This window comes from Pelobates fuscus, chromosome 9 (assembly GCF_036172605.1).
Source record: "Pelobates fuscus isolate aPelFus1 chromosome 9, aPelFus1.pri, whole genome shotgun sequence".
Classification (NCBI taxonomy): Eukaryota; Metazoa; Chordata; class Amphibia; order Anura; family Pelobatidae; genus Pelobates; species Pelobates fuscus.
Window position 1 is genome coordinate 141,332,079 of NC_086325.1, and position 18,405 is coordinate 141,350,483.

Below are 18,405 nucleotides of genomic sequence, written 5' to 3' on the forward strand. Positions count from 1 at the left end.
TTAGTGTGTAACCTGAATTTATAAATAATTACTTTTTCATAGAATTACTGTTTATCTGTAAATTGTGATTGTCGATGTGCTAGGGCTTATGTAATGTAAAAATCCTATTCATAAGGCGAATCTCTACCTGTTGTAGAAATTAAACCCACATAATGACTTACTATTTGGACTCCTGATATAATCTACACATTTGCTGAATATATGTTACATTTATGCCGTCTAGAAGCTGACATTGTTATCCTTAAATTACTTGGGTGCCTGGGCCACTGAACTGCTTTGACTTCAGTTGCCTGCTACATAGTCTGGGCCTAGAATATTTTGTGAATTTTGGTCTGACGGCATGGCTATTATTAATGATGTAGTGTGCAAGGGAGGTGCTGAATGAGCAGTTCTTGTTATACGAGTGGTTGTGGGTAAGTTGAAGGTGAAGTTTAATAATTGGAGTGTTGTAAATAAAAGGGCTAACAGGTTAAAAAAACAGGTGCAATAACATCATAACTAGCGCCAAGGATTTGACAGATTTTTAGGCAAGTGAGTAAGTTGTACCAAGTCTAAGAATTGTGAGACTATATTGCGTTGAATGTTTTCTTTTCACCACCTAATAAATACAAATTTTAATCTGCCTTTTCACTCCTCTTACGTGTATCATCTTTGCAGATATTTATTGAAGTGTTGTGATCTAAAAAGTGTTGAAAACTTTTAAATGTGTGACAGTCGCTTTGGAAACCAACAATCAGCAGGCGCATTTCATTGGTGTTTACTAGACTTTTGCATGGTTTGGCTGAATAATTTCCCCAGAAATTACGTTCGGGATGTCCAATGCTTGGTCATGTGACGGTTCGACTTAGTATTGTCCATGGGAAACATAATCAGGGAAACCGAAGCAGGTCCCAGGCACTGGCTTACCTTTAGGGGTTGAACCATAAAGGTTTAACTGCAAAGTCTTAACTGCAAAGTCTTGAATCCAGCACCATTTCTCTTCTGCTTCTCTGAGATTCTTGAAAGAGGAAGCCTGATTGGCTGAGAGTGTCAGTAGCCCCCCATTTACAAAAACTGCTTGCTAAAAGTACCGACATATTTTTCTCAAGCTGTTTTTATGAAGGATCTCAGAGAATTAGGTCAGGGGCAGAACTATACGGTGCTGGATTCAAGACGTTGGGGTTAAACTATTTATCAACGGCTTAACCACTAATGGTAAGCCAGCGCCAGGGGCCTGCTGGAACTAAACAGTTTTATTCTGATGTTGTTGTTATGGTGCCTAGATTGTTCCTTTAATGGCTGGCATCTAGCCATCAATCATTTATTTAAAAAAAAATTTTATTGAGCAATGGGCGGAGCTCTGAATACTGAATCAAACATATTCAGCCATTGTACCACTTGTTTGTTCAGTTATATGTATCGATGGGGTTTGGAGATCTAGAATTCAGCAAAGTGTCCCAAATTAGACTGAATTAGCCCAAATCTGAACGCACAAGCCTAGTAATTACTACATCTCTACAACTTGACTTCTTTTTTTGTCAGATGATGGCACTTTAGTAAATATTCAACAAATTATGGCGTAGTCTTGTCTTTCTTCCTGTCTCCACTAGAATTTGGGAATTCCTTTTACCATGATGTTTAGCCATCCTTCACTAGAATATGAAAAGCAAATGTGTCTCTGGTGAGAGGAAAAGTGTGGATGCTTGTGTATAGAGCAAATATGTGAAACCCTCAGGCTACCATGAGTCTGGTAGTACAACACTTGCAGTTTAGATGGGTAAAGGGAAACTGTTTTGGCCAGTTAATTTTATATTGCTCATCAAAACATTTTTCAAAGTATTTACTGACAAGCAACTGTGTGGGGACGGGGGCGATGTCCGTGACTGTTTTACAGTTTTTTAGCAGTGAATCCTTTATTTTTTCCAATCCAAGCTGGTTACAGTAGCTCTATTGTTTCCTATTTAACAATGCTTCATTTACTTCATACCACAAAGAGTGAGATCTTGCACATTTCATGAGGTTGCAGATTTTTACTTTTCACTTCTACTGTCCAAGGATACATTTCTTTGGCATCTAGCTACTGTACATCGTGTCACCCATGATATTCATCCAATCAAAATGAAATTATTGTTGGCAATCCTGATACAAGGTTTTAATACTGGATCTCTGGATCTCGTCTTGTGAGGATGTTGTGACTTTGTCCTGTTTCATGGTGGCAAAAGTCTACAGATGTTGGACTATCTTAGTTTACCTATACAATAGGTGTTAAAGTTCTGCATCTTCAGCCTTTGTTGAACTAATAACTCCACCAATTTTACCGAGCTGTAGTCTGAAAACCACTGGCTTTATTTGGTCACTCTGTTTGCACAGCAGGGATATTCAAATCCCAGTTTCCAGTTCATAGCAGGCCCACTACAGCAATGGAAAATATTTATTACATTCTTTCAGGAGATGGAGGCTGGTCCTTGACTACCACTAGAATATTTAGTGATCCCTTGTGTCAGTAGAATTAGCTAATAATTGATCCATCGGCTTTTTAGGAGCTTAGTGCTGAGTCAGATTCCGGCTTCCTTCCCCTTGTGTAATTCATTCAAAAAATTTGTCTAACCTGTTTGGAGTAACCTGGATTATTATTGTGATGTTTGTTGATGCTACTGAAAATGTTTCAGTGTTGTAATTAAAACTCTGAAATCTTGTCACAAAGCACGGTTTCATTGTAAAGGATTTATTTTTTGATCCTGCTAAAAAAAAATAAAAAAAAATATTAATGCGATGTACAAAATTTTGAATCTGAAATGCTGATGCACATTTTAAATTCCATCAGAGTGATCGAAGGATATTTAAGGGTGTAGACACTAAACATTTTATTGGAGTGTAATAAAAGCTCGATGGGAAAAAATATATTTTATTTCGTTGTTCTCTGCCATGGAGAATGCATGCTGTCGTTTTGGCACTATTTCACTCCATCTCAAAAACACAGCACATGAAAAATCAAAGCTGGAGGCATTTGTCCTTACAGCCTTTGAAAGATTTGAAAGTAATTTAAAAAAATATATATATATATTTTTTTTTTTATATATTATGTATTCTCAAAATTTCCACTAGCCAAAAATTACCCACCACTCCAAGCCATAGCATTGGTGTATTTGGATTTCTACTCGCCAATGACTAGTGGGAATTTTAAACTGTGTGTGTTTATTAATACACAGTATAGACTTTTTTTTTTTTTCTTTTCTTCACCAGTTGAAGCAATTTCAGCAGAAATCAACTGCTCCTACACCCAGCGGAGGTAAAAAGAAAAAGAAAACAAAAGAAACAAACAGCCACCCTGACACGCCAACCAGCCGATCTCCTGACCCAGTGAGTGAATACTGCTTTATTTACAAAGTTTTCCAACTGTTAGAGCTGCTAGTGAAATATTAATTAAAGAGATGCTACAGGTACAACCTATATGAGCTTAATAAGACTGTAATAATTTGTCATGTTTCAGATAAACTTTAATTTCAACCTTCGCTCTCTCCTCACCTTTTACTTGTAATAAAATGTGAGAGAATCTGATCAGCAATGTAGGTACTAATATCCCAATCCTATATATTGTATTCAGATAAAGCCTAGAAAGATTGCAACAGAGAGAAACAGTGACTGGAATTCACCTGTATGATATGTTGCTAAACCCCCATAAGCTTATATTAGAGATGCTTGGCCATGCAATGCACGTCAGAAATAGGTGGCAGCTGGCATCCCTTGCAAAGGGTAAATAAAATGGGCACTTGGTGGTAATTTGTTTTAACGCATAAAAAAAATCTGGTTAAACTGTAGCCAGAGCTGAATCTTTAAAGTGATTTTATGCCTTGTGAGAAATATTTCTTGAAACTAAAATGAATAAAAACAAACAAGTAAACGGGAAAATGTAGTGTCCTTTTCTTTTTGTTTATTTTGTTACAAGTATGTCCCGTCTGTCTCTGGAGTCCTGCACTATTCTCATAACAAGTCAGATGCAAATGTTATATGTAATGTGTATATACACAATCAGGTATTCCTTGCAAGGTTGATGTATATAATGAGAAGGTGTTATGAATTCTTTAAAGGCACGACTGCCATTTCTTTTGAGCTGTGGATATTTCACTTTGTATATTGGGTAGCGAGCATGTTTTTTTCTGTGTTTTTTTTTTTTTGGGTGGGGGGGGGGGGGATTGTTAAATGGGCAATTAAGTAAAAGTGCACACTTATAAGAAGTAGGAAATTATGGAAGTCTTATCCTATTTTATACACACCATGTTTCAATGTAATTTATTTAAATCATTTATTTTATACCAATACATGTCAGGGGGTTAGTAGAATATCTTTAACCGCTTAACAATATAGAATCAAATTAATGCAGATGTACACACCAACTTTACAGTCCTTTTAAGTAGAGCGATACAATTCAGTTTCTTTATCTTTTTCTTGCCCAATTATTTAAAAGATAAATTGTCACGTATCTCTCTGTTTTCATTTCCTTCCTCCTTCTGTTTTTTTATTTTTTAAATTTTTTCATATTTATGTATTTATTTTCTAGGCAGGTCTCCAATGTGACTTTAATTGGCATAGTGCAGGAAATTACTGCATTTTTCACTGTTTTTAAATTTTTTTTATTTCTTTTGTTCTCATGATTCTGTTACTCCCCCACAATATTGTTGATGTGAAGGACATACCGTGTCAATAATGCTTTGATCCTATTTTCTGTATAATGTGTGTAAAATTTATAATAAACTTTGATTTACTAAACAAAAATTGCCTTTAAAGTTTCTCACAGCCAACTGTCACTGTAATAGTTAATGTGTGTTATGAAATCCCATAGTAATATTCATTTAGGTGGTTGTGTTTGTCTGTGTAGGGGCTGGTGTTTCATTTGCAGCATGTTTATTTAGTGCATGTGATTAAGATTAGGGCACACATGAACTGATAACCTTGTTAGTACCAAAACATTTTGTGTGTAGCCCTCCAGAAATTCTCTGCATTATCTTTTTGCTATAGGCTTTACATCACGGCATCAGTGTTTTGTTGTACACTATAATGAGGCTTCTTTTCCAGTTTTTCAAGAGACCAGGATGAATCGTAGATAATGTAGCAGAAATCAAATATTAAGTGGGCTCTTACATTTAAAATGTCCTACTTGCCAGCAGGGGCCAACACTCATTATAAAGCAAAAATCTCCTGACTCTTCTGTTAATAAACGCTCGTTAAATTCAAACATTCCTTGGTGCATGCTTCTGCCTTTCCATCCTGAGAAATATTTTTCCCTTTTTCTTTTTCTCGTATTTTCTCTCTCTCTTTTTCTCTGTCTCTCGTCTTTAGATTCAGGCCTTACTGAAGGGGCTGGTATCCGATCTTCATAGATCCAATGGGGTTTCCTTGCCTTCATTGGGCACCATGAAGGTGAGATTGTATGGGGGAGCTCTATCATGTGCTTTTTGCTTGCGTTGTCTGTTTTCCACTCTCCTCACTGTGCCATCTTTGTTAATTTTGATGTTCATATGTGGCTGGTTGGTACAATTTAAAAAAAAATAAAAAAATTTTGAAGGGGGGACTGCTTTTCAAATGCCTTCAACGATCTTTTAAATTTTATTGTGGCATGTGGTCAGTGTATACCAGTTTGCTTTGGGAGAGTGTAGTGATACATTTTGAGCAATTGTTATTTGAAACTTACCCTGAAGTTGTCCCTGAAAGGGTAATCTGCACTTAATCTTCTCTTACATTTTGAGCCAGCTTTGCTTGCAAGGGATACATCACCCCCGTCACTGATGTGTCCTTTTGCAAGTGTAAAAATACTGGAAGTACGTCTGGAAGATGGCTGATTTCAGCCAGATCTTCCAGGACACAGAATAAGTCCTTATCTGTAATTATTATTTTTTAAAAATACATATATGTAATTCTAACAGTGTCCCTGGTGTGTTTTTAAATTGTTGGGTACCCCTCTGGAAAGATAAATAATAAAGAAGAATACAACTTTCATCCAGTTGCATGCCAATCTCACCGCTGCTGCCACATCATCTTTGCGTGAGAGAAGTATTAAGGCTCTATTGCGCATGTTGCCACACACTGGGATTTACATTAATATGCATTACAATGCCTCTCTATGGGGAGGCTAAACTGAGTTAGGTGTCATCATGACACTGAATGTAAAAACTGTAAAAAATAAAAATAAAAAAAATAAAAAAAAAATACAATTTTAAATTAATTTTTATTTTTTTCGTAATTAGTCTTTACTAGGAATTCCTTCTAGTGGCTGTCTGGCTGTTATTAGAGGCAAGCTGACTGTCACAGTGCAGGGTCAGCATCTTGGCACCAAGACCACTATATTAAGCTGTAGTGGTTTTGATACTTGGTGTCCCCTTAAAGTGAACCTGTCCTGATAGTAATGAAATACCGCTTCTAAAGCAAAGAATATCTATATATTTTAGCATAACTTATCTTCAGGCAATACCTGGGAGTGGCTTGAGACCAAAGCAGAGAATTGCCCCCTGTCCTCCAGACTTTATAATATGTAATTTACACAGCAGGGCTTAGATCAGGAGAGCCAACTGGCATTCCTGCTGAGGAACCAGTTGAATGTATGTTGTAGTGGAGACTGAGAGCAGCGCCCAGCTAAGAAATTAAAGCGGCACTGTCATGCCGAATCCCGTTTTTTTTTTAACCCCCCTCCCGCCTCCACTACATCCAATTGACCCCCTAGTCACCCCCAAATGCCCCTAAGCCCCCCAGATTACCTATTTTTAAATCTGTATCTTCTGCCCCGATCTTTATTCAGGGCGCCGCCATCTTTGTGTGGGTAGGTGAAGTCCCTGTGGGACACGTCATCTACCCACACTAGACAGACTGTGAGATTTCCGCACATGCCCAGTGAAACATCTGGACATGCGAACGGGAATTTCATCTATTCATTCATTCATCAGACAGACGAATGAATGAATAGAAAAAATCAGACGAACAAACTAACACTGAGTATCACTGAGTATCAGTGTTCGTTTGTTCGATCAGTTTATTACAAGGAGGGAGCTACCGACGTGCAGCTCCCTCCTTGTAATATGTAAAGACAAAAGCGGTGGGGAGCTGTGCTCCCCACCACTTCATAAGCCCCCCAGGTCCCCCCCTCACTCTATGGGGGTCAATATGACCCCCATAATAGCACAAGGGAGATTAAAATCTCCCCAATGCCCCTACTCGCTATACCGCGAGTAGGGGCATGTCCACTAAACAGTGAGCAGCCTGTGGCTGCTCACTGTAAAAACATAAATGGTAATAAGGGGGGGGGGGGGACCTACTGTCCTCCCCCCTGGCCCCCACCCCTGCGCGGTGGGTGGGGGCACTAATAAAATAATAAGGGGGGGGACCTACTGTCCTCCCCCCAGCCCCCACCACTGCGCGGTGGGTGGGGGCCCTAATAAAACAATAAGGGGGGGGGGACCTACTGTCCTCCCCCCGGCCCCCACTCCTGCGTGGTGGGTGGGGGCCCTAATAAAACAATAAGGGGGGGGGGACCTACTGTCCTCCCCCCCCGGCCCCCACCCCTGTGCGGTGGGTGGGGGCCCTAATAAAACAATAAGGGGGGGGACCTACTGTCCTCCCCCCCGGCCCCCACCCCTGCGCGGTGGGTGGGGGCCCTAATAAAATAAGGGGGGGGACCTACTGTCCTCCCCCCCCCCCTGGCCCCCACCCCTGCGCGGTGGGTGGGGGCCCTAATAAAATAATAAGGGGGGGGACCTACTGTCCTCCCCCCTGGCCCCCACCCCTGAGCGCTGGGTGGGGGCCCTAAATAAAGATAGGGGGGGGGACCTACTGTCCTGGCCCCCACCCCTGCGCGGTGGGTGGGGGCCCTAAATGAACCCCCCCCCCCCATCAAGGTGACTAGGGGTCCCAAGCCCCTAGTCACCCCCCACCCCAACACATTCTAACCCCTACCTACCCCCCTCACCCTAAAAATAGTGAGGGGGGAATAAAATAAGGGGGGAATAAAATAAGGGGGGAATAAGTGAGGGGGGAATAAAAAAATAATTAAACTTACCATTTGACGTCTTCTTTTTTCTAAATTCTTCTTTCTTCAGCCCCCAAAAAGGCCAAATAAAAATCCATCATACCCGTCGCACTTTAAAAAAAAAAAAAAACGAGCGCAAAAAAAAAATTAATCCATGTTCACCCATGGAGGGCACGCCGCGTACTGAGCTCCGCAGGGCGGGTCAAGGCTTATATAGCCTTGCCCCGCCCTGCAATTAGGCTTAGAACACACTGATTGGTTGGTTTAAGCCAATCAGAGTGCTCTGTGTCATTTTACAAGCGTGGGAAAATTCCAAAGAACTTTCCCACGCTTGTAAAATGACACAGAGCACTGTGATAGGATGGTTTTCAAGCCATCCAATCACAGTGCTCTGTGTAATTTTACAAGCTTGGGAAAGTTCTTTGGAATTTTCCCACGCTTGTAAAATTACACAGAGCACTGTGATTGGATGGCTTGAAATCCATCCTATCACAGTGCTCTGTGTCATTTTACAAGCGTGGGAAAGTTCTTTGGAATTTTCCCACGCTTGTAAAATGACACAGAGCACTGTGATTGGATGGCTTGAAAACCATCCAATCACAGTGATCTGTCATTTTACACAGCGTGGGAAAGTTCTTTTGAATTTTCCCACGTTGTGTAAAATGACACAGAGCACTCTGATTGGCTTAAACCAACCAATCAGTGTGTTCTAAGCCTAATTGCAGGGCGGGGCAAGGCTATATAAGCCTTGATCCGCCCTGCGGAGCTCAGTACGCGGCGTGCCCTCCATGGGTGAACATGGATTAATTTTTTTTTGGCGCTCGTTTTTTTTTTTTTTTTTTTTTAAAGTGCGACGGGTATGATGGATTTTTATTTGGCTTTTTTGGGGGCTGAAGAAAGAAGAATTTAGAAAAAAGAAGACGTCAAATGGTAAGTTTAATTTTTTTTTTTTTTTACAGGTTAGTTATTTTATCCCCCCTCACTATTTTTAGGGTGAGGGGGGTAGGTAGGGGATAGAATGTTTTGGGTGGGGGGGGGTGACTAGGGGCTTGGGACCCCTAGTCACCTTGATGGGGGGGGGGTTCATTTAGGGCCCCCACCCACCGCTCAGGGGTGGGGGCCAGGGGGGGAGGACAGTAGGTTCCCCCCCCCTTATTATTTTATTAGGGCCCCCACCCACCGTGCAGGGGGGGAGGACAGTAGGTCCCCCCCCCTTATTATTTTACTAGGGCCCCCACCCACCGCGCAGGGGTGGGGGCCAGGGGGGGAGGACAGTAGGTCCCCCCCTTATTATTTTATTAGGGCCCCCACCCACAGCGCAGGGGTGGGGGCCGGGGGGGAGGACAGTAGGTCCCCCCCCTTATTATTTTATTAGGGCCCCCACCCACCGCGCAGGGGTGGGGGCCAGGGGGGAGGACAGTAGGTCCCCCCCATCTTTAACCCCCGCGCAGGGGGGGGGGGGGGGTTGTTATTAGGTGTTTTTTTGTTTTTTTCTACAGTGAGCAGCCACAGGCTGCTCACTGCTTACTAGACATGCCCCTACTCGCGGTATAGCGAGTAGGGGCATATTATTTACTAATACTAAGTAATCTTTACTTAGTATTAGTACATTTGGCTTCAAGACCAATTCAGGTCTTTCAGCCTTTTAGTAGATAACTCCCTAATTCCCACGGTATCAGGGAGCTATCTACTAAGCGGCTGCAAGATGCAGCCACAGCAATGAATAGGATCGGAGTTTCATTCATTAGAATGAAATTCCGATCCGAACAAAGTACCGAATTGCATCCTAACACCAATGGAGAAACTCTTCTCATTCTGTTAGGATGCAATTCGGCAGTTTTGCCAGCGTTCTGTCTAAGTGACAGGACTTTCGGCAATACTGACAGGAAGCATTGTGGGAACTGGGAGGAAAGCTAGGGATCATGGGAAAATTGCTCTGACCAGCGGAAATGAAGCACACTTTGCTCCTCCGCTGGTCAGAGCTGGTCAAGCGGAGGAATCCTCCATAAGACAGAGTCCCTACTTTGTCTTATGATTTTAAAGAAAACTAAAGAAGAATGGAAGAAAAGAATAACAGATCCTGAGAGAGGGGGAGAAGAGGAAGAGATTGAGGAAAGGTAAGTTCGGCATGACAGTGCCGCTTTAAATGGTTTGACTTCTTACAGTGGGGTGGTGCCATGGGAGTGTGTATAGTATTTGAAGTGTTTAAGCAAACAGACTAATGCTTTTATGGCTGCAAAATTGTCTGTAGGGACACATTGACAGGGGAGGGTGGGAACCTCTTTGTACCATAACCAATGTGCATAGGTTGCTATGAATTGTGTCTAACATGCTCTGGTAGCTAAATATTGAGATCACAAATTGTTACTTTTTTGTATGTATAGTTTTTTGCTTTTTAAAAATTGAATTTATATTTTATTGGTCTACAATGAACTTTTGTACTTTGGAGTCATATTTATAGCAGCAGTTGGTAGCTTTACAATATATAACTTAGTTACCACTCTTCACCAATCATTTATTTCCTATGTGTAAAGAACAGGATGCAACACAACTCACAAGTGTACCCAGCTAAAGGGACACTGTTGGCACCATATCCACTTTAATGGATAGAAGTTGATATGGTGACTGTAGTCAGCAGGTCACTAATAAAAGTTTTACTTAAATAAAGATTCTCAGTCTCCAGCAGCCTGAAACCTGGTCTACAATGAAGATATGGTGAAGGCAGAGTTTATGCCAAGGGTTTGGACAGTGATTGGCTGAGATCTCTAAGCCAATCTGTGACTTCTAACTAACACTGGTGTGGCGTTATGTGGAGCATAGCTCTGCCTCATACATTGCGCTAGTCGGATTGGTAGCAAATGTAGCTATTTAAATATTTGTTCCTCTTCTCTGTCAATCAATTGTTGGCATAGAAGTGTGTGTGTATGACCGTGACACTGGGGAGTGTAGGAAAACCCCACTATAGGTGGTTCTTCTGTTCTTCATCACAGTACCATTCCTGCAGCAGTTTTAATGCACTTGTTGGGGGAATATAGGAAAGGAGTGACTGTTCTGTAGCTGATGTGCTGACAACTGAAACCAGTGTGTTGATTTCATGAAGGATTGGGTAAGTGTTCCAAAGAGGGGTGGGAGCAAACACTACAGGGTTCTTCAAAGGTCATGGTGTTGCATTGAGGGATAGAATGCGAGTACTATTAAAACTGCTCTTCCAGCAAACTAATATAATTTAGCACAATGATAAATGATATATTTACTGCCCTAGCAGTTATGTTATAGTGAACCGGTTACAATGTGTTCACTTTAAAACAGTCACGTTTCCCAATCATCATATCTGTCCTTGAGACCAATTGAAACATTACAGCTGCTGTAAAGCACAGAGTGTCATGAAAAGGAGAACACCCAATGCATCTAAAGTGCAATAATGCATATCATATAGTATCAAGATGCCAGAAATCATTCTGATATATCTTTTTTTTTTTTTTTTTTTGGCTCATCGCTTTACCTCTTCACCAGGAAACACAGACCATACAAGGGGGCCAGGAAAACTGCCTGAGTAGTGTGATTTATAAACTAGTATTGATTTCACATATATTGAGCTTTTCAGGTCACTGGTCTCTAGCTCCTCTTTATATCCTATTCACATCTGCAAGTATTCTTACTCAGAGGGCAAGAGTCGAATTTACTATTTTATTCATTTGTTTTAAATACTTGTAGAACTTGAAGAACTAGTGTGCTAAATATAACATGAATTCAGAGTTCCAGGATCTGCTCTACTGCAATGCTCATCCTTTTTAGGTCATGAGGGCAACACACAGGTAATGTGCAGTAGAACGCACTCACAGGGTATTACTGTTTGATGGAGGGGATATCTGTGGATGGAAACTACTGGAGCTGTTGTGAGGAAGTAACACAGGCTTCCATTCACTTCTGCTGATGGTTGTTTTTGTGTCGTCTTCCAGTTCCTGCAAGGCTGTCATTAGACGGTTACATAGCCCCATCTCTAAACACATTACAAGGTTTGAAGAAATGACGTGTATCTGCACCGTGGACACAAGATTAAGCTCTCCTCTGTCCTTTGAAGCCTGAAGTCCTGTTGGCATTTCTGTTAGAATTTCAGAATCCATAAAGATTTATGTGGAAAAGATTACACCTCTCCCCGGCAATCTTCACTTTGCACAGTTCTCTCTCTCTCTCTCTCTCACTGTTTTGGCCTGGTTTCTTTTATCGGACACCACGTCTTTTGATAAAAGATCCCCTGCTTGCCAACTCATGGCCCGAAAATAACCCTGGCAGGAAACGAGGCCTGTTTCACTTGAAGTGTATCACTGTTACTGCTTGCCAGATAATTGTGGCAGCCAGCAAGCCCATATTATTCTGTGCTGGCAATCTGTAATCTGTTGCTGCATCATGACTAGAGCATATGTATTTATTTCCAGAGTTTCTTTCTTCTTCTTTTTTTTTTCTTTTTTCTTTTTTTCTTTTTCATGTGCTAGTATATAATCCATGCAGTGTTGGATGTTGCTCACTAGGCAATGGGTTGCATGGAGTTAATATACCAGTTTAATTGAAATGCAATCTAGCATTAATGTATTTACCGTGCAATCTGATTCCTAGTAATACCAGGGTATCCTAATCCATTAATGGCATCCAGCTGTCTTTCTGTGTAGTTTGTAATTTAATATATGTGTGTGTATATACAGAAAGGTACAACTAGAAAGCTGAATCCTATTGGGACCAGTCTGTTTTAGAAAAAGGACCAGAGGGACTAAGTGTATATTTTTAAAATTCCCCGGTGCGGTTTGCAGTCTGCAGCAGTATTGGAGGATTTGGTCAAAGGGGGCAAATAAACACCAGTTCTCAAAGTGTACAAACAACCACAAACTGGACCATTGGTCTGCCTTGAAGACCTAGTTTAGAATCCCTGCTCTGCATCATACATTATTGCATATCAGTATTTCCTTCTAAAAACGACTATCTGCAAGGGAATTATGGGAGTCCTGTAGCTGGCTAGTGAGGGCTGACTGCATTGTCTGAGTTCTCACCAAATGTGTGGTCTTCAGCTTCCTTAATTTTCCCTTCAGGATAATTGTTCTATAGCACCTGATGTATCAGCTGGACATAGCTTGGTATTCTGAAGCAGAATTGTAAAGCAGTTTGAGGGTGCTGTCTAGATGCCAGAGGTCCCCTATTACTGGCACTGTCTGGTCCTTTGGACATTTCACCATTTTAATAGTTAAACGTACCTGTTTATACATGCACATGAAAACCTATTTGCTGCCAAAAGCTACACTGTAGTTACGCCAGTGTCTGAGTAGGAGCCCATATGAAAACTGGTCATTTAGGTCAGACAATAAGTAATGTCCTGGTGTAGAAAGCGTGCTTGGAAAGATTGCTATCCAGCAAAGTATGCACTCCAGTGTCTAGTCTCTCTCTGGCATGTCATAACCAGAGGCGTGTCTGGCATGTCATAACCAGAGGCTCCTGACTAGAATAGCAGGCTTCACTAGGCCGGATTGCCCCGCCACCATACTGATTACTATGATATTGATCACCATAGGTGGGTAAGGACACAGAGAAATGGATAAAATGCAGTGAACATGGTCAAACCGGTTTATTAGCAATCACATATAAAACTAACTTTTAACTCCATTAATGGAACACTATAGTGTCATGAATACAAACCTATTCTTGACACTAGTGCTAAAAGCGTGGCTGGCTCCCCTTGCTTGCCTTTGAAAAGGGCCTTTTATTCACCTTTTTCCAGCGCAGTGCGGTGTTTCCTTTCGACTGACTTCACCCCTGGTTAGCCCACTTGGTTGAGATCATCAAAACTGACTATCTCAGGCAATCCAACACTTTCCCTTAGAAAAGCATTGGGAGGCTATCGCGCATGTGCGATCAGCATCTCCTCATAGAGATGCATTGAATTAATGCATCTCCATAAGGAAAGTTAAGGGAAACACTGAACATCCATACTGCAGACTGCTGCATTGATCCAGGAAGCTCCCCTAGTGGCCGGCTGAGTGATTGCCAGTAAAGGTGTTTATAGGCTGTAATGTAAACCCCCCCCTCCCCCCCCATCATATAGTACTCTCCCTCTCCTCCCTTTATTATTCCATTAGCTCTTTTTGTTACAATTCAAACAGGTTGTGCAGGTGGAACAGATGCAGAAAAGGCGTCTGGTGCACAGAGACCATATTAAATGTTTTGACTCGTTGACTCTTACCCCTTTAAAGTTTGATTTTGGAATGTTCTATTTCTCTCTGGCGATTACGTAGTCTGTGTCCCTGCATGTTCACTTCTATATGTGAATAACAGCTGCTTCGAGAGCCATTGATTTCATAGTTGTGGCAGTGATATGCAGTGCCTCTGCAACAGAATCCCAACGTCAGGAAATGCTAGGGAATTGACAGGCATTTGTGATGGCTCATTCAAGTCTACTTCCCCCTTCTTTCTACACACCCTTCTCTTCAGCTGTCACTAAACCTGTTGTACCCACACCATAACTGGTATGTCACAGGTCCTACAATAATTCCTCAACGCATGGGGTTTGTTCACTGGACACAAACTGTGAACTGAATTGCTAAAATAGCCACACTGTGACCGTAGCTGAGTTATTGAATAATTTCCATTCATCTCCTCATTCTAGCCTAATGTTTGCATTTTGATTTTGATTTGACTAAAAGTTTGTGTTTAGTGAATAAACACCATTGTAGCACTTTATTGACTTATTACCAATGTTTGTTGTCATTCCTTGGTTTCTAGGCAGATTTTTTTTAAAGCTGGATCCATATTTGCGTTTGAGTGTCTTTTACATCCATTTGCAGCAATTCTGCCGCCTCCTACATAGGGGATTTAAGTCACATATTCGAAATTCCATTCAGCGTTCTTTTATAGCTATTGTCCCTTTTGATGGTTGTAACAAAGATGCTTTCAAAGTGGCTCTGTCATCATAGTTACATAGTTACATAGCTGAAAAGAGACTTGCGTCCAAGTTCAGCCTTCCTCAGATATTTTCTTTCTGCTAGCATATAGCACTTTTACAAACATGCAACAGAGACACAGCACTGCCCAAATACAAAATAAATAATTCCATCTAAAATGGGGATGAATTTCAATTCTTCATTTTGTCATTGGGGGCATATCTAAAAACTACTTGTCTTGTTTGCATCAATAACAAGCCCTCTCCTTCTAGCCCTTCCCATACGTTCTGTGGCTGCCCAAACACAGACTTCCCAATGCAGCTCAATGAGAAGTCTTTGCAAGGCAGGTGCTCTGGGTAATTGCTTATCTGTTGAGTTCAGCTCCACTGAGCTAAACAAGCCAGGTAAGCGGGGGGGCTTGGGGGTGGGGGTGTAACAAGGTTAATTTTATAAAAGTGCCAGTTTCTATTGAAATATGTTTGTTTTGTAAAATGAAAAAAAAAAACAGACACACTCTTCACACACACACACAGCATTTCAGCAAACTAAAGTGCTTTTACGGGTCCGGAGTGTCCCTTTAAAATGGAACTGTCACAAACCATAGCTGTCTTAAAGTTAGTGCTGTTTATATAAAAATAAAAATTAATTACAATGTATTCCTGGCACAGCCAGTGCATACCATAAAAACCTAACCTTCATAATCTCAAGTGTACTATGAAAGAAATGCCTAAATCCACATACACTTGTATGGTGTTTCTCTGTGGATGCATGACTGTACCAAGAGTGTCCTGCTACTCCAAACAATCACGATCTGCCATTTTTACAGCAACATCCAGCAAGCTCTGACCATTACATACCTTCACCTAAATGTTTTCTCCCCATTATATCTCATTTATAGGCCTAGCATTACAATCCACTCTGAGCAATCTCTTCCATTTTTTTTATCCTCTCTAATCACTGCCCCCTCAGGATTCTCTTTCCTATATAACATGACTTTCCAGGTGTTTGCTAAGATGTGATTGACAAGATAATACAGGAAGATGCCTGACTGTGCAAATGCTCTGAGGCTTGCTGTCCATTAACTTAAAATCTTCTCCTGCTCCCTCGTCTCCAGTTCCATTCATAACCTTTAGATTGTGAGCTCACAAGCCATTTAGCTTAGTACTTTATATAAAAGGACTATAAAAGCTAGACTTTGGCTTGCAGGCATGTTCTTAAATTCCTTATGTGTATTGGTTTATCTATTTTCCATGATTGTTCAAATCTGCAGAATATATTGATTATGTTGGCGCTTTATAAGTGCCGGAAAAAAAATTTGTTACGATGTTGTTGCCATGAACACTGAAGTATTTAGTCACAAGTGTTTCTTTTTTTTTAGAGTGCCTCCGCAGCATTATTCACCCCAGTAAGCAGTTGAATTAAATAATGATGTGCATTTTCCTCCTATAAATCCTCTTCACAGTGGGCATTATTTGGCGCTTATAACTGTATCTGCTCTAGTATACAGAGTGGAACTCTGGGAGCTGACCTGCTCAACTGTCAATACAGACTTTTAGCAAACTTTTTATCTGTAGACTACTTATACCTGGCTTCATCCGGGTACCACTACCTGCCTCTTTTCTAGCTTAGAGAGCTGAAAACTCCTGCTAACGCATTCCATTTTATATCCTGAGCTAAGCCCTGCAGTGCAGGGACAGCTCATTGGCTAAGTGTGTCAGCTGATCACTCTCAACCAATTGGCTTAGCACTGCCAAACTGCAGAAAAGCAGGCCGCGTCCCAGCCGACCCCTGGTAAGAATTCACTACTTACATTGAGAGCTGACTCCTGACACCATAACCATACAGAGCAATATTGTAGTTATGGTGCTTGGAGTTTTCATTTAAAAGTTGGGTCATTGGGATTTCATAATAAACATCTTAGAGTGTGCTGGTCTTTGTTGAGGGTTCATGTGTTAGAATTGCTTGAGAATATTTCTCCAGCAGCTACCAGAAGTTAGGAGCCATACAGTACTTACAAAGTCCCCTTTTTTTTTTTTTAAATTGAAAGAATAACACAGGTAGAAAAAGTGTACAATAATCGCAGCATATACTCCTCACAAAATATTAATATATTTACCTTGTGTTTTTATTTGTGGTTTTCAACAAATCTATCTTCTTCTCCTAACTTGTCCTATATTCACTGAGCACACCCGATCTCATGTTCTGCTCCACATTCACATTTGTGCCACTAACCTGCATTGTGTGTTCTAACAGGTACTCTTGGATAGTGAATCCTCTGCTCTAAGAGCTGACATTTTAGCAGAGGATGGCCCTGAGGGTCCTGAAACTCCCACCGCACCTTTTTCAGATAACCCATTTCCCCAGGTGTGTGGCAATCACACACTACACTTCTGGCCTCCAACTTACTAGATCCACCTTTTGCCATGTGTAGTGTTCTAGTCATCTTCACTCTTTTGGGTCTTTTACACTTTCTCTTGGCTTCCTCTATAAAACAATTTCTTACAACTCTATAATTGCCAGCCTGGGTGTAAGTGGTTTCACTTTGTTGCTGTTCATCGCAGTAGCCAATACCAGACTTGCTAAAAATGCACGGTGCTTCCTCTGTGTTACTAACATAATCTGGTTATGGGAAATAGATGCATGATTTTTCTTGGCCTTCGTGAAATAATGAAACAATTGCCATTTTATCCTTTCTTCTAATATTTTATCTTTTCTCCCATGTTTGTGTTTATACCCCATGTTGAATTTGTTTTGTTTCTTGTTTTTGTGTTTTTACAGCAGACGGACTATGATGGTATGAAGATATCTACAGGTGACAACAAGTAAGATGTGATTGTAGTGTTGTGACTCCGTGGTGCATTGCAGTCATTAGATTCAATATAACCAATTCACTATGGTTCTAACTAGAATATTCTCCCTATGTCCTTGCTATTAATGGGTCTCATTTAAGGCAATTTTACGTTAATTCTAATTATTAAAGACATAAAGTAAATTTGCTATATCAGAAGAATTATTAAAGAGAAACCAGTGATAACCTACCAATATGTTTAATCACTGACAGGTTTCATATTCAGGATACATTATACAAAGAATTTGAGTTTTAGAAACCTTTATAATTACACTAATAGTTCATTCCAGTCACCCCCTTCATAAAAGAAACCAAATTAGACACTTCACACAGGAAGGTAGGGAGATTTGAACATTTTACACCCTCTTGCTAAGGGTTTTATTTCCTGATTTGGGCTCCAAATGTACAAAGAGGTGAATTGAAAAGATATTACAAATGAAGAGACCTCTAAATTGAGGGGGTGAGGGGTCCATATTGTGTAGATCTTTAACCTTATTCCTTATTTATTACAGTAAGGGGGAAAGAGTATTTGTTCTCCTGCTGATTTTGAACATTTGCCCACTCTCAAAGAAATGATCAGTCTATAATTTTAATAGTAAGTGTATTTTAACCGTGAGAGACAGGGAAAAACAAAAATCCAG

The 18,405-nt window shown here is 40.8% G+C and overlaps 1 protein-coding gene across 6 annotated transcripts in view; it reads left to right on the forward strand.

Moving 5' to 3' along the window:
* Positions 1-18,405, forward strand: part of GOLGA2 (golgin A2) — a 61,946-nt gene that overhangs the window by 6,891 nt on the left and 36,650 nt on the right. For 3 of the 6 annotated variants that reach the window (XM_063432618.1, XM_063432620.1, XM_063432619.1), the window contains exons 2-5: positions 3,223-3,339; positions 5,317-5,397; positions 17,170-17,280; positions 17,695-17,738. In XM_063432618.1, coding sequence (XP_063288688.1) covers positions 3,223-3,339; positions 5,317-5,397; positions 17,170-17,280; positions 17,695-17,738 — 353 coding nt within the window. The remainder of the gene's footprint in view (positions 1-3,222; positions 3,340-5,316; positions 5,398-17,169; positions 17,281-17,694; positions 17,739-18,405) is intronic. The other 3 variants (XM_063432622.1, XM_063432621.1, XM_063432623.1) reach the window with 3 other exon arrangements.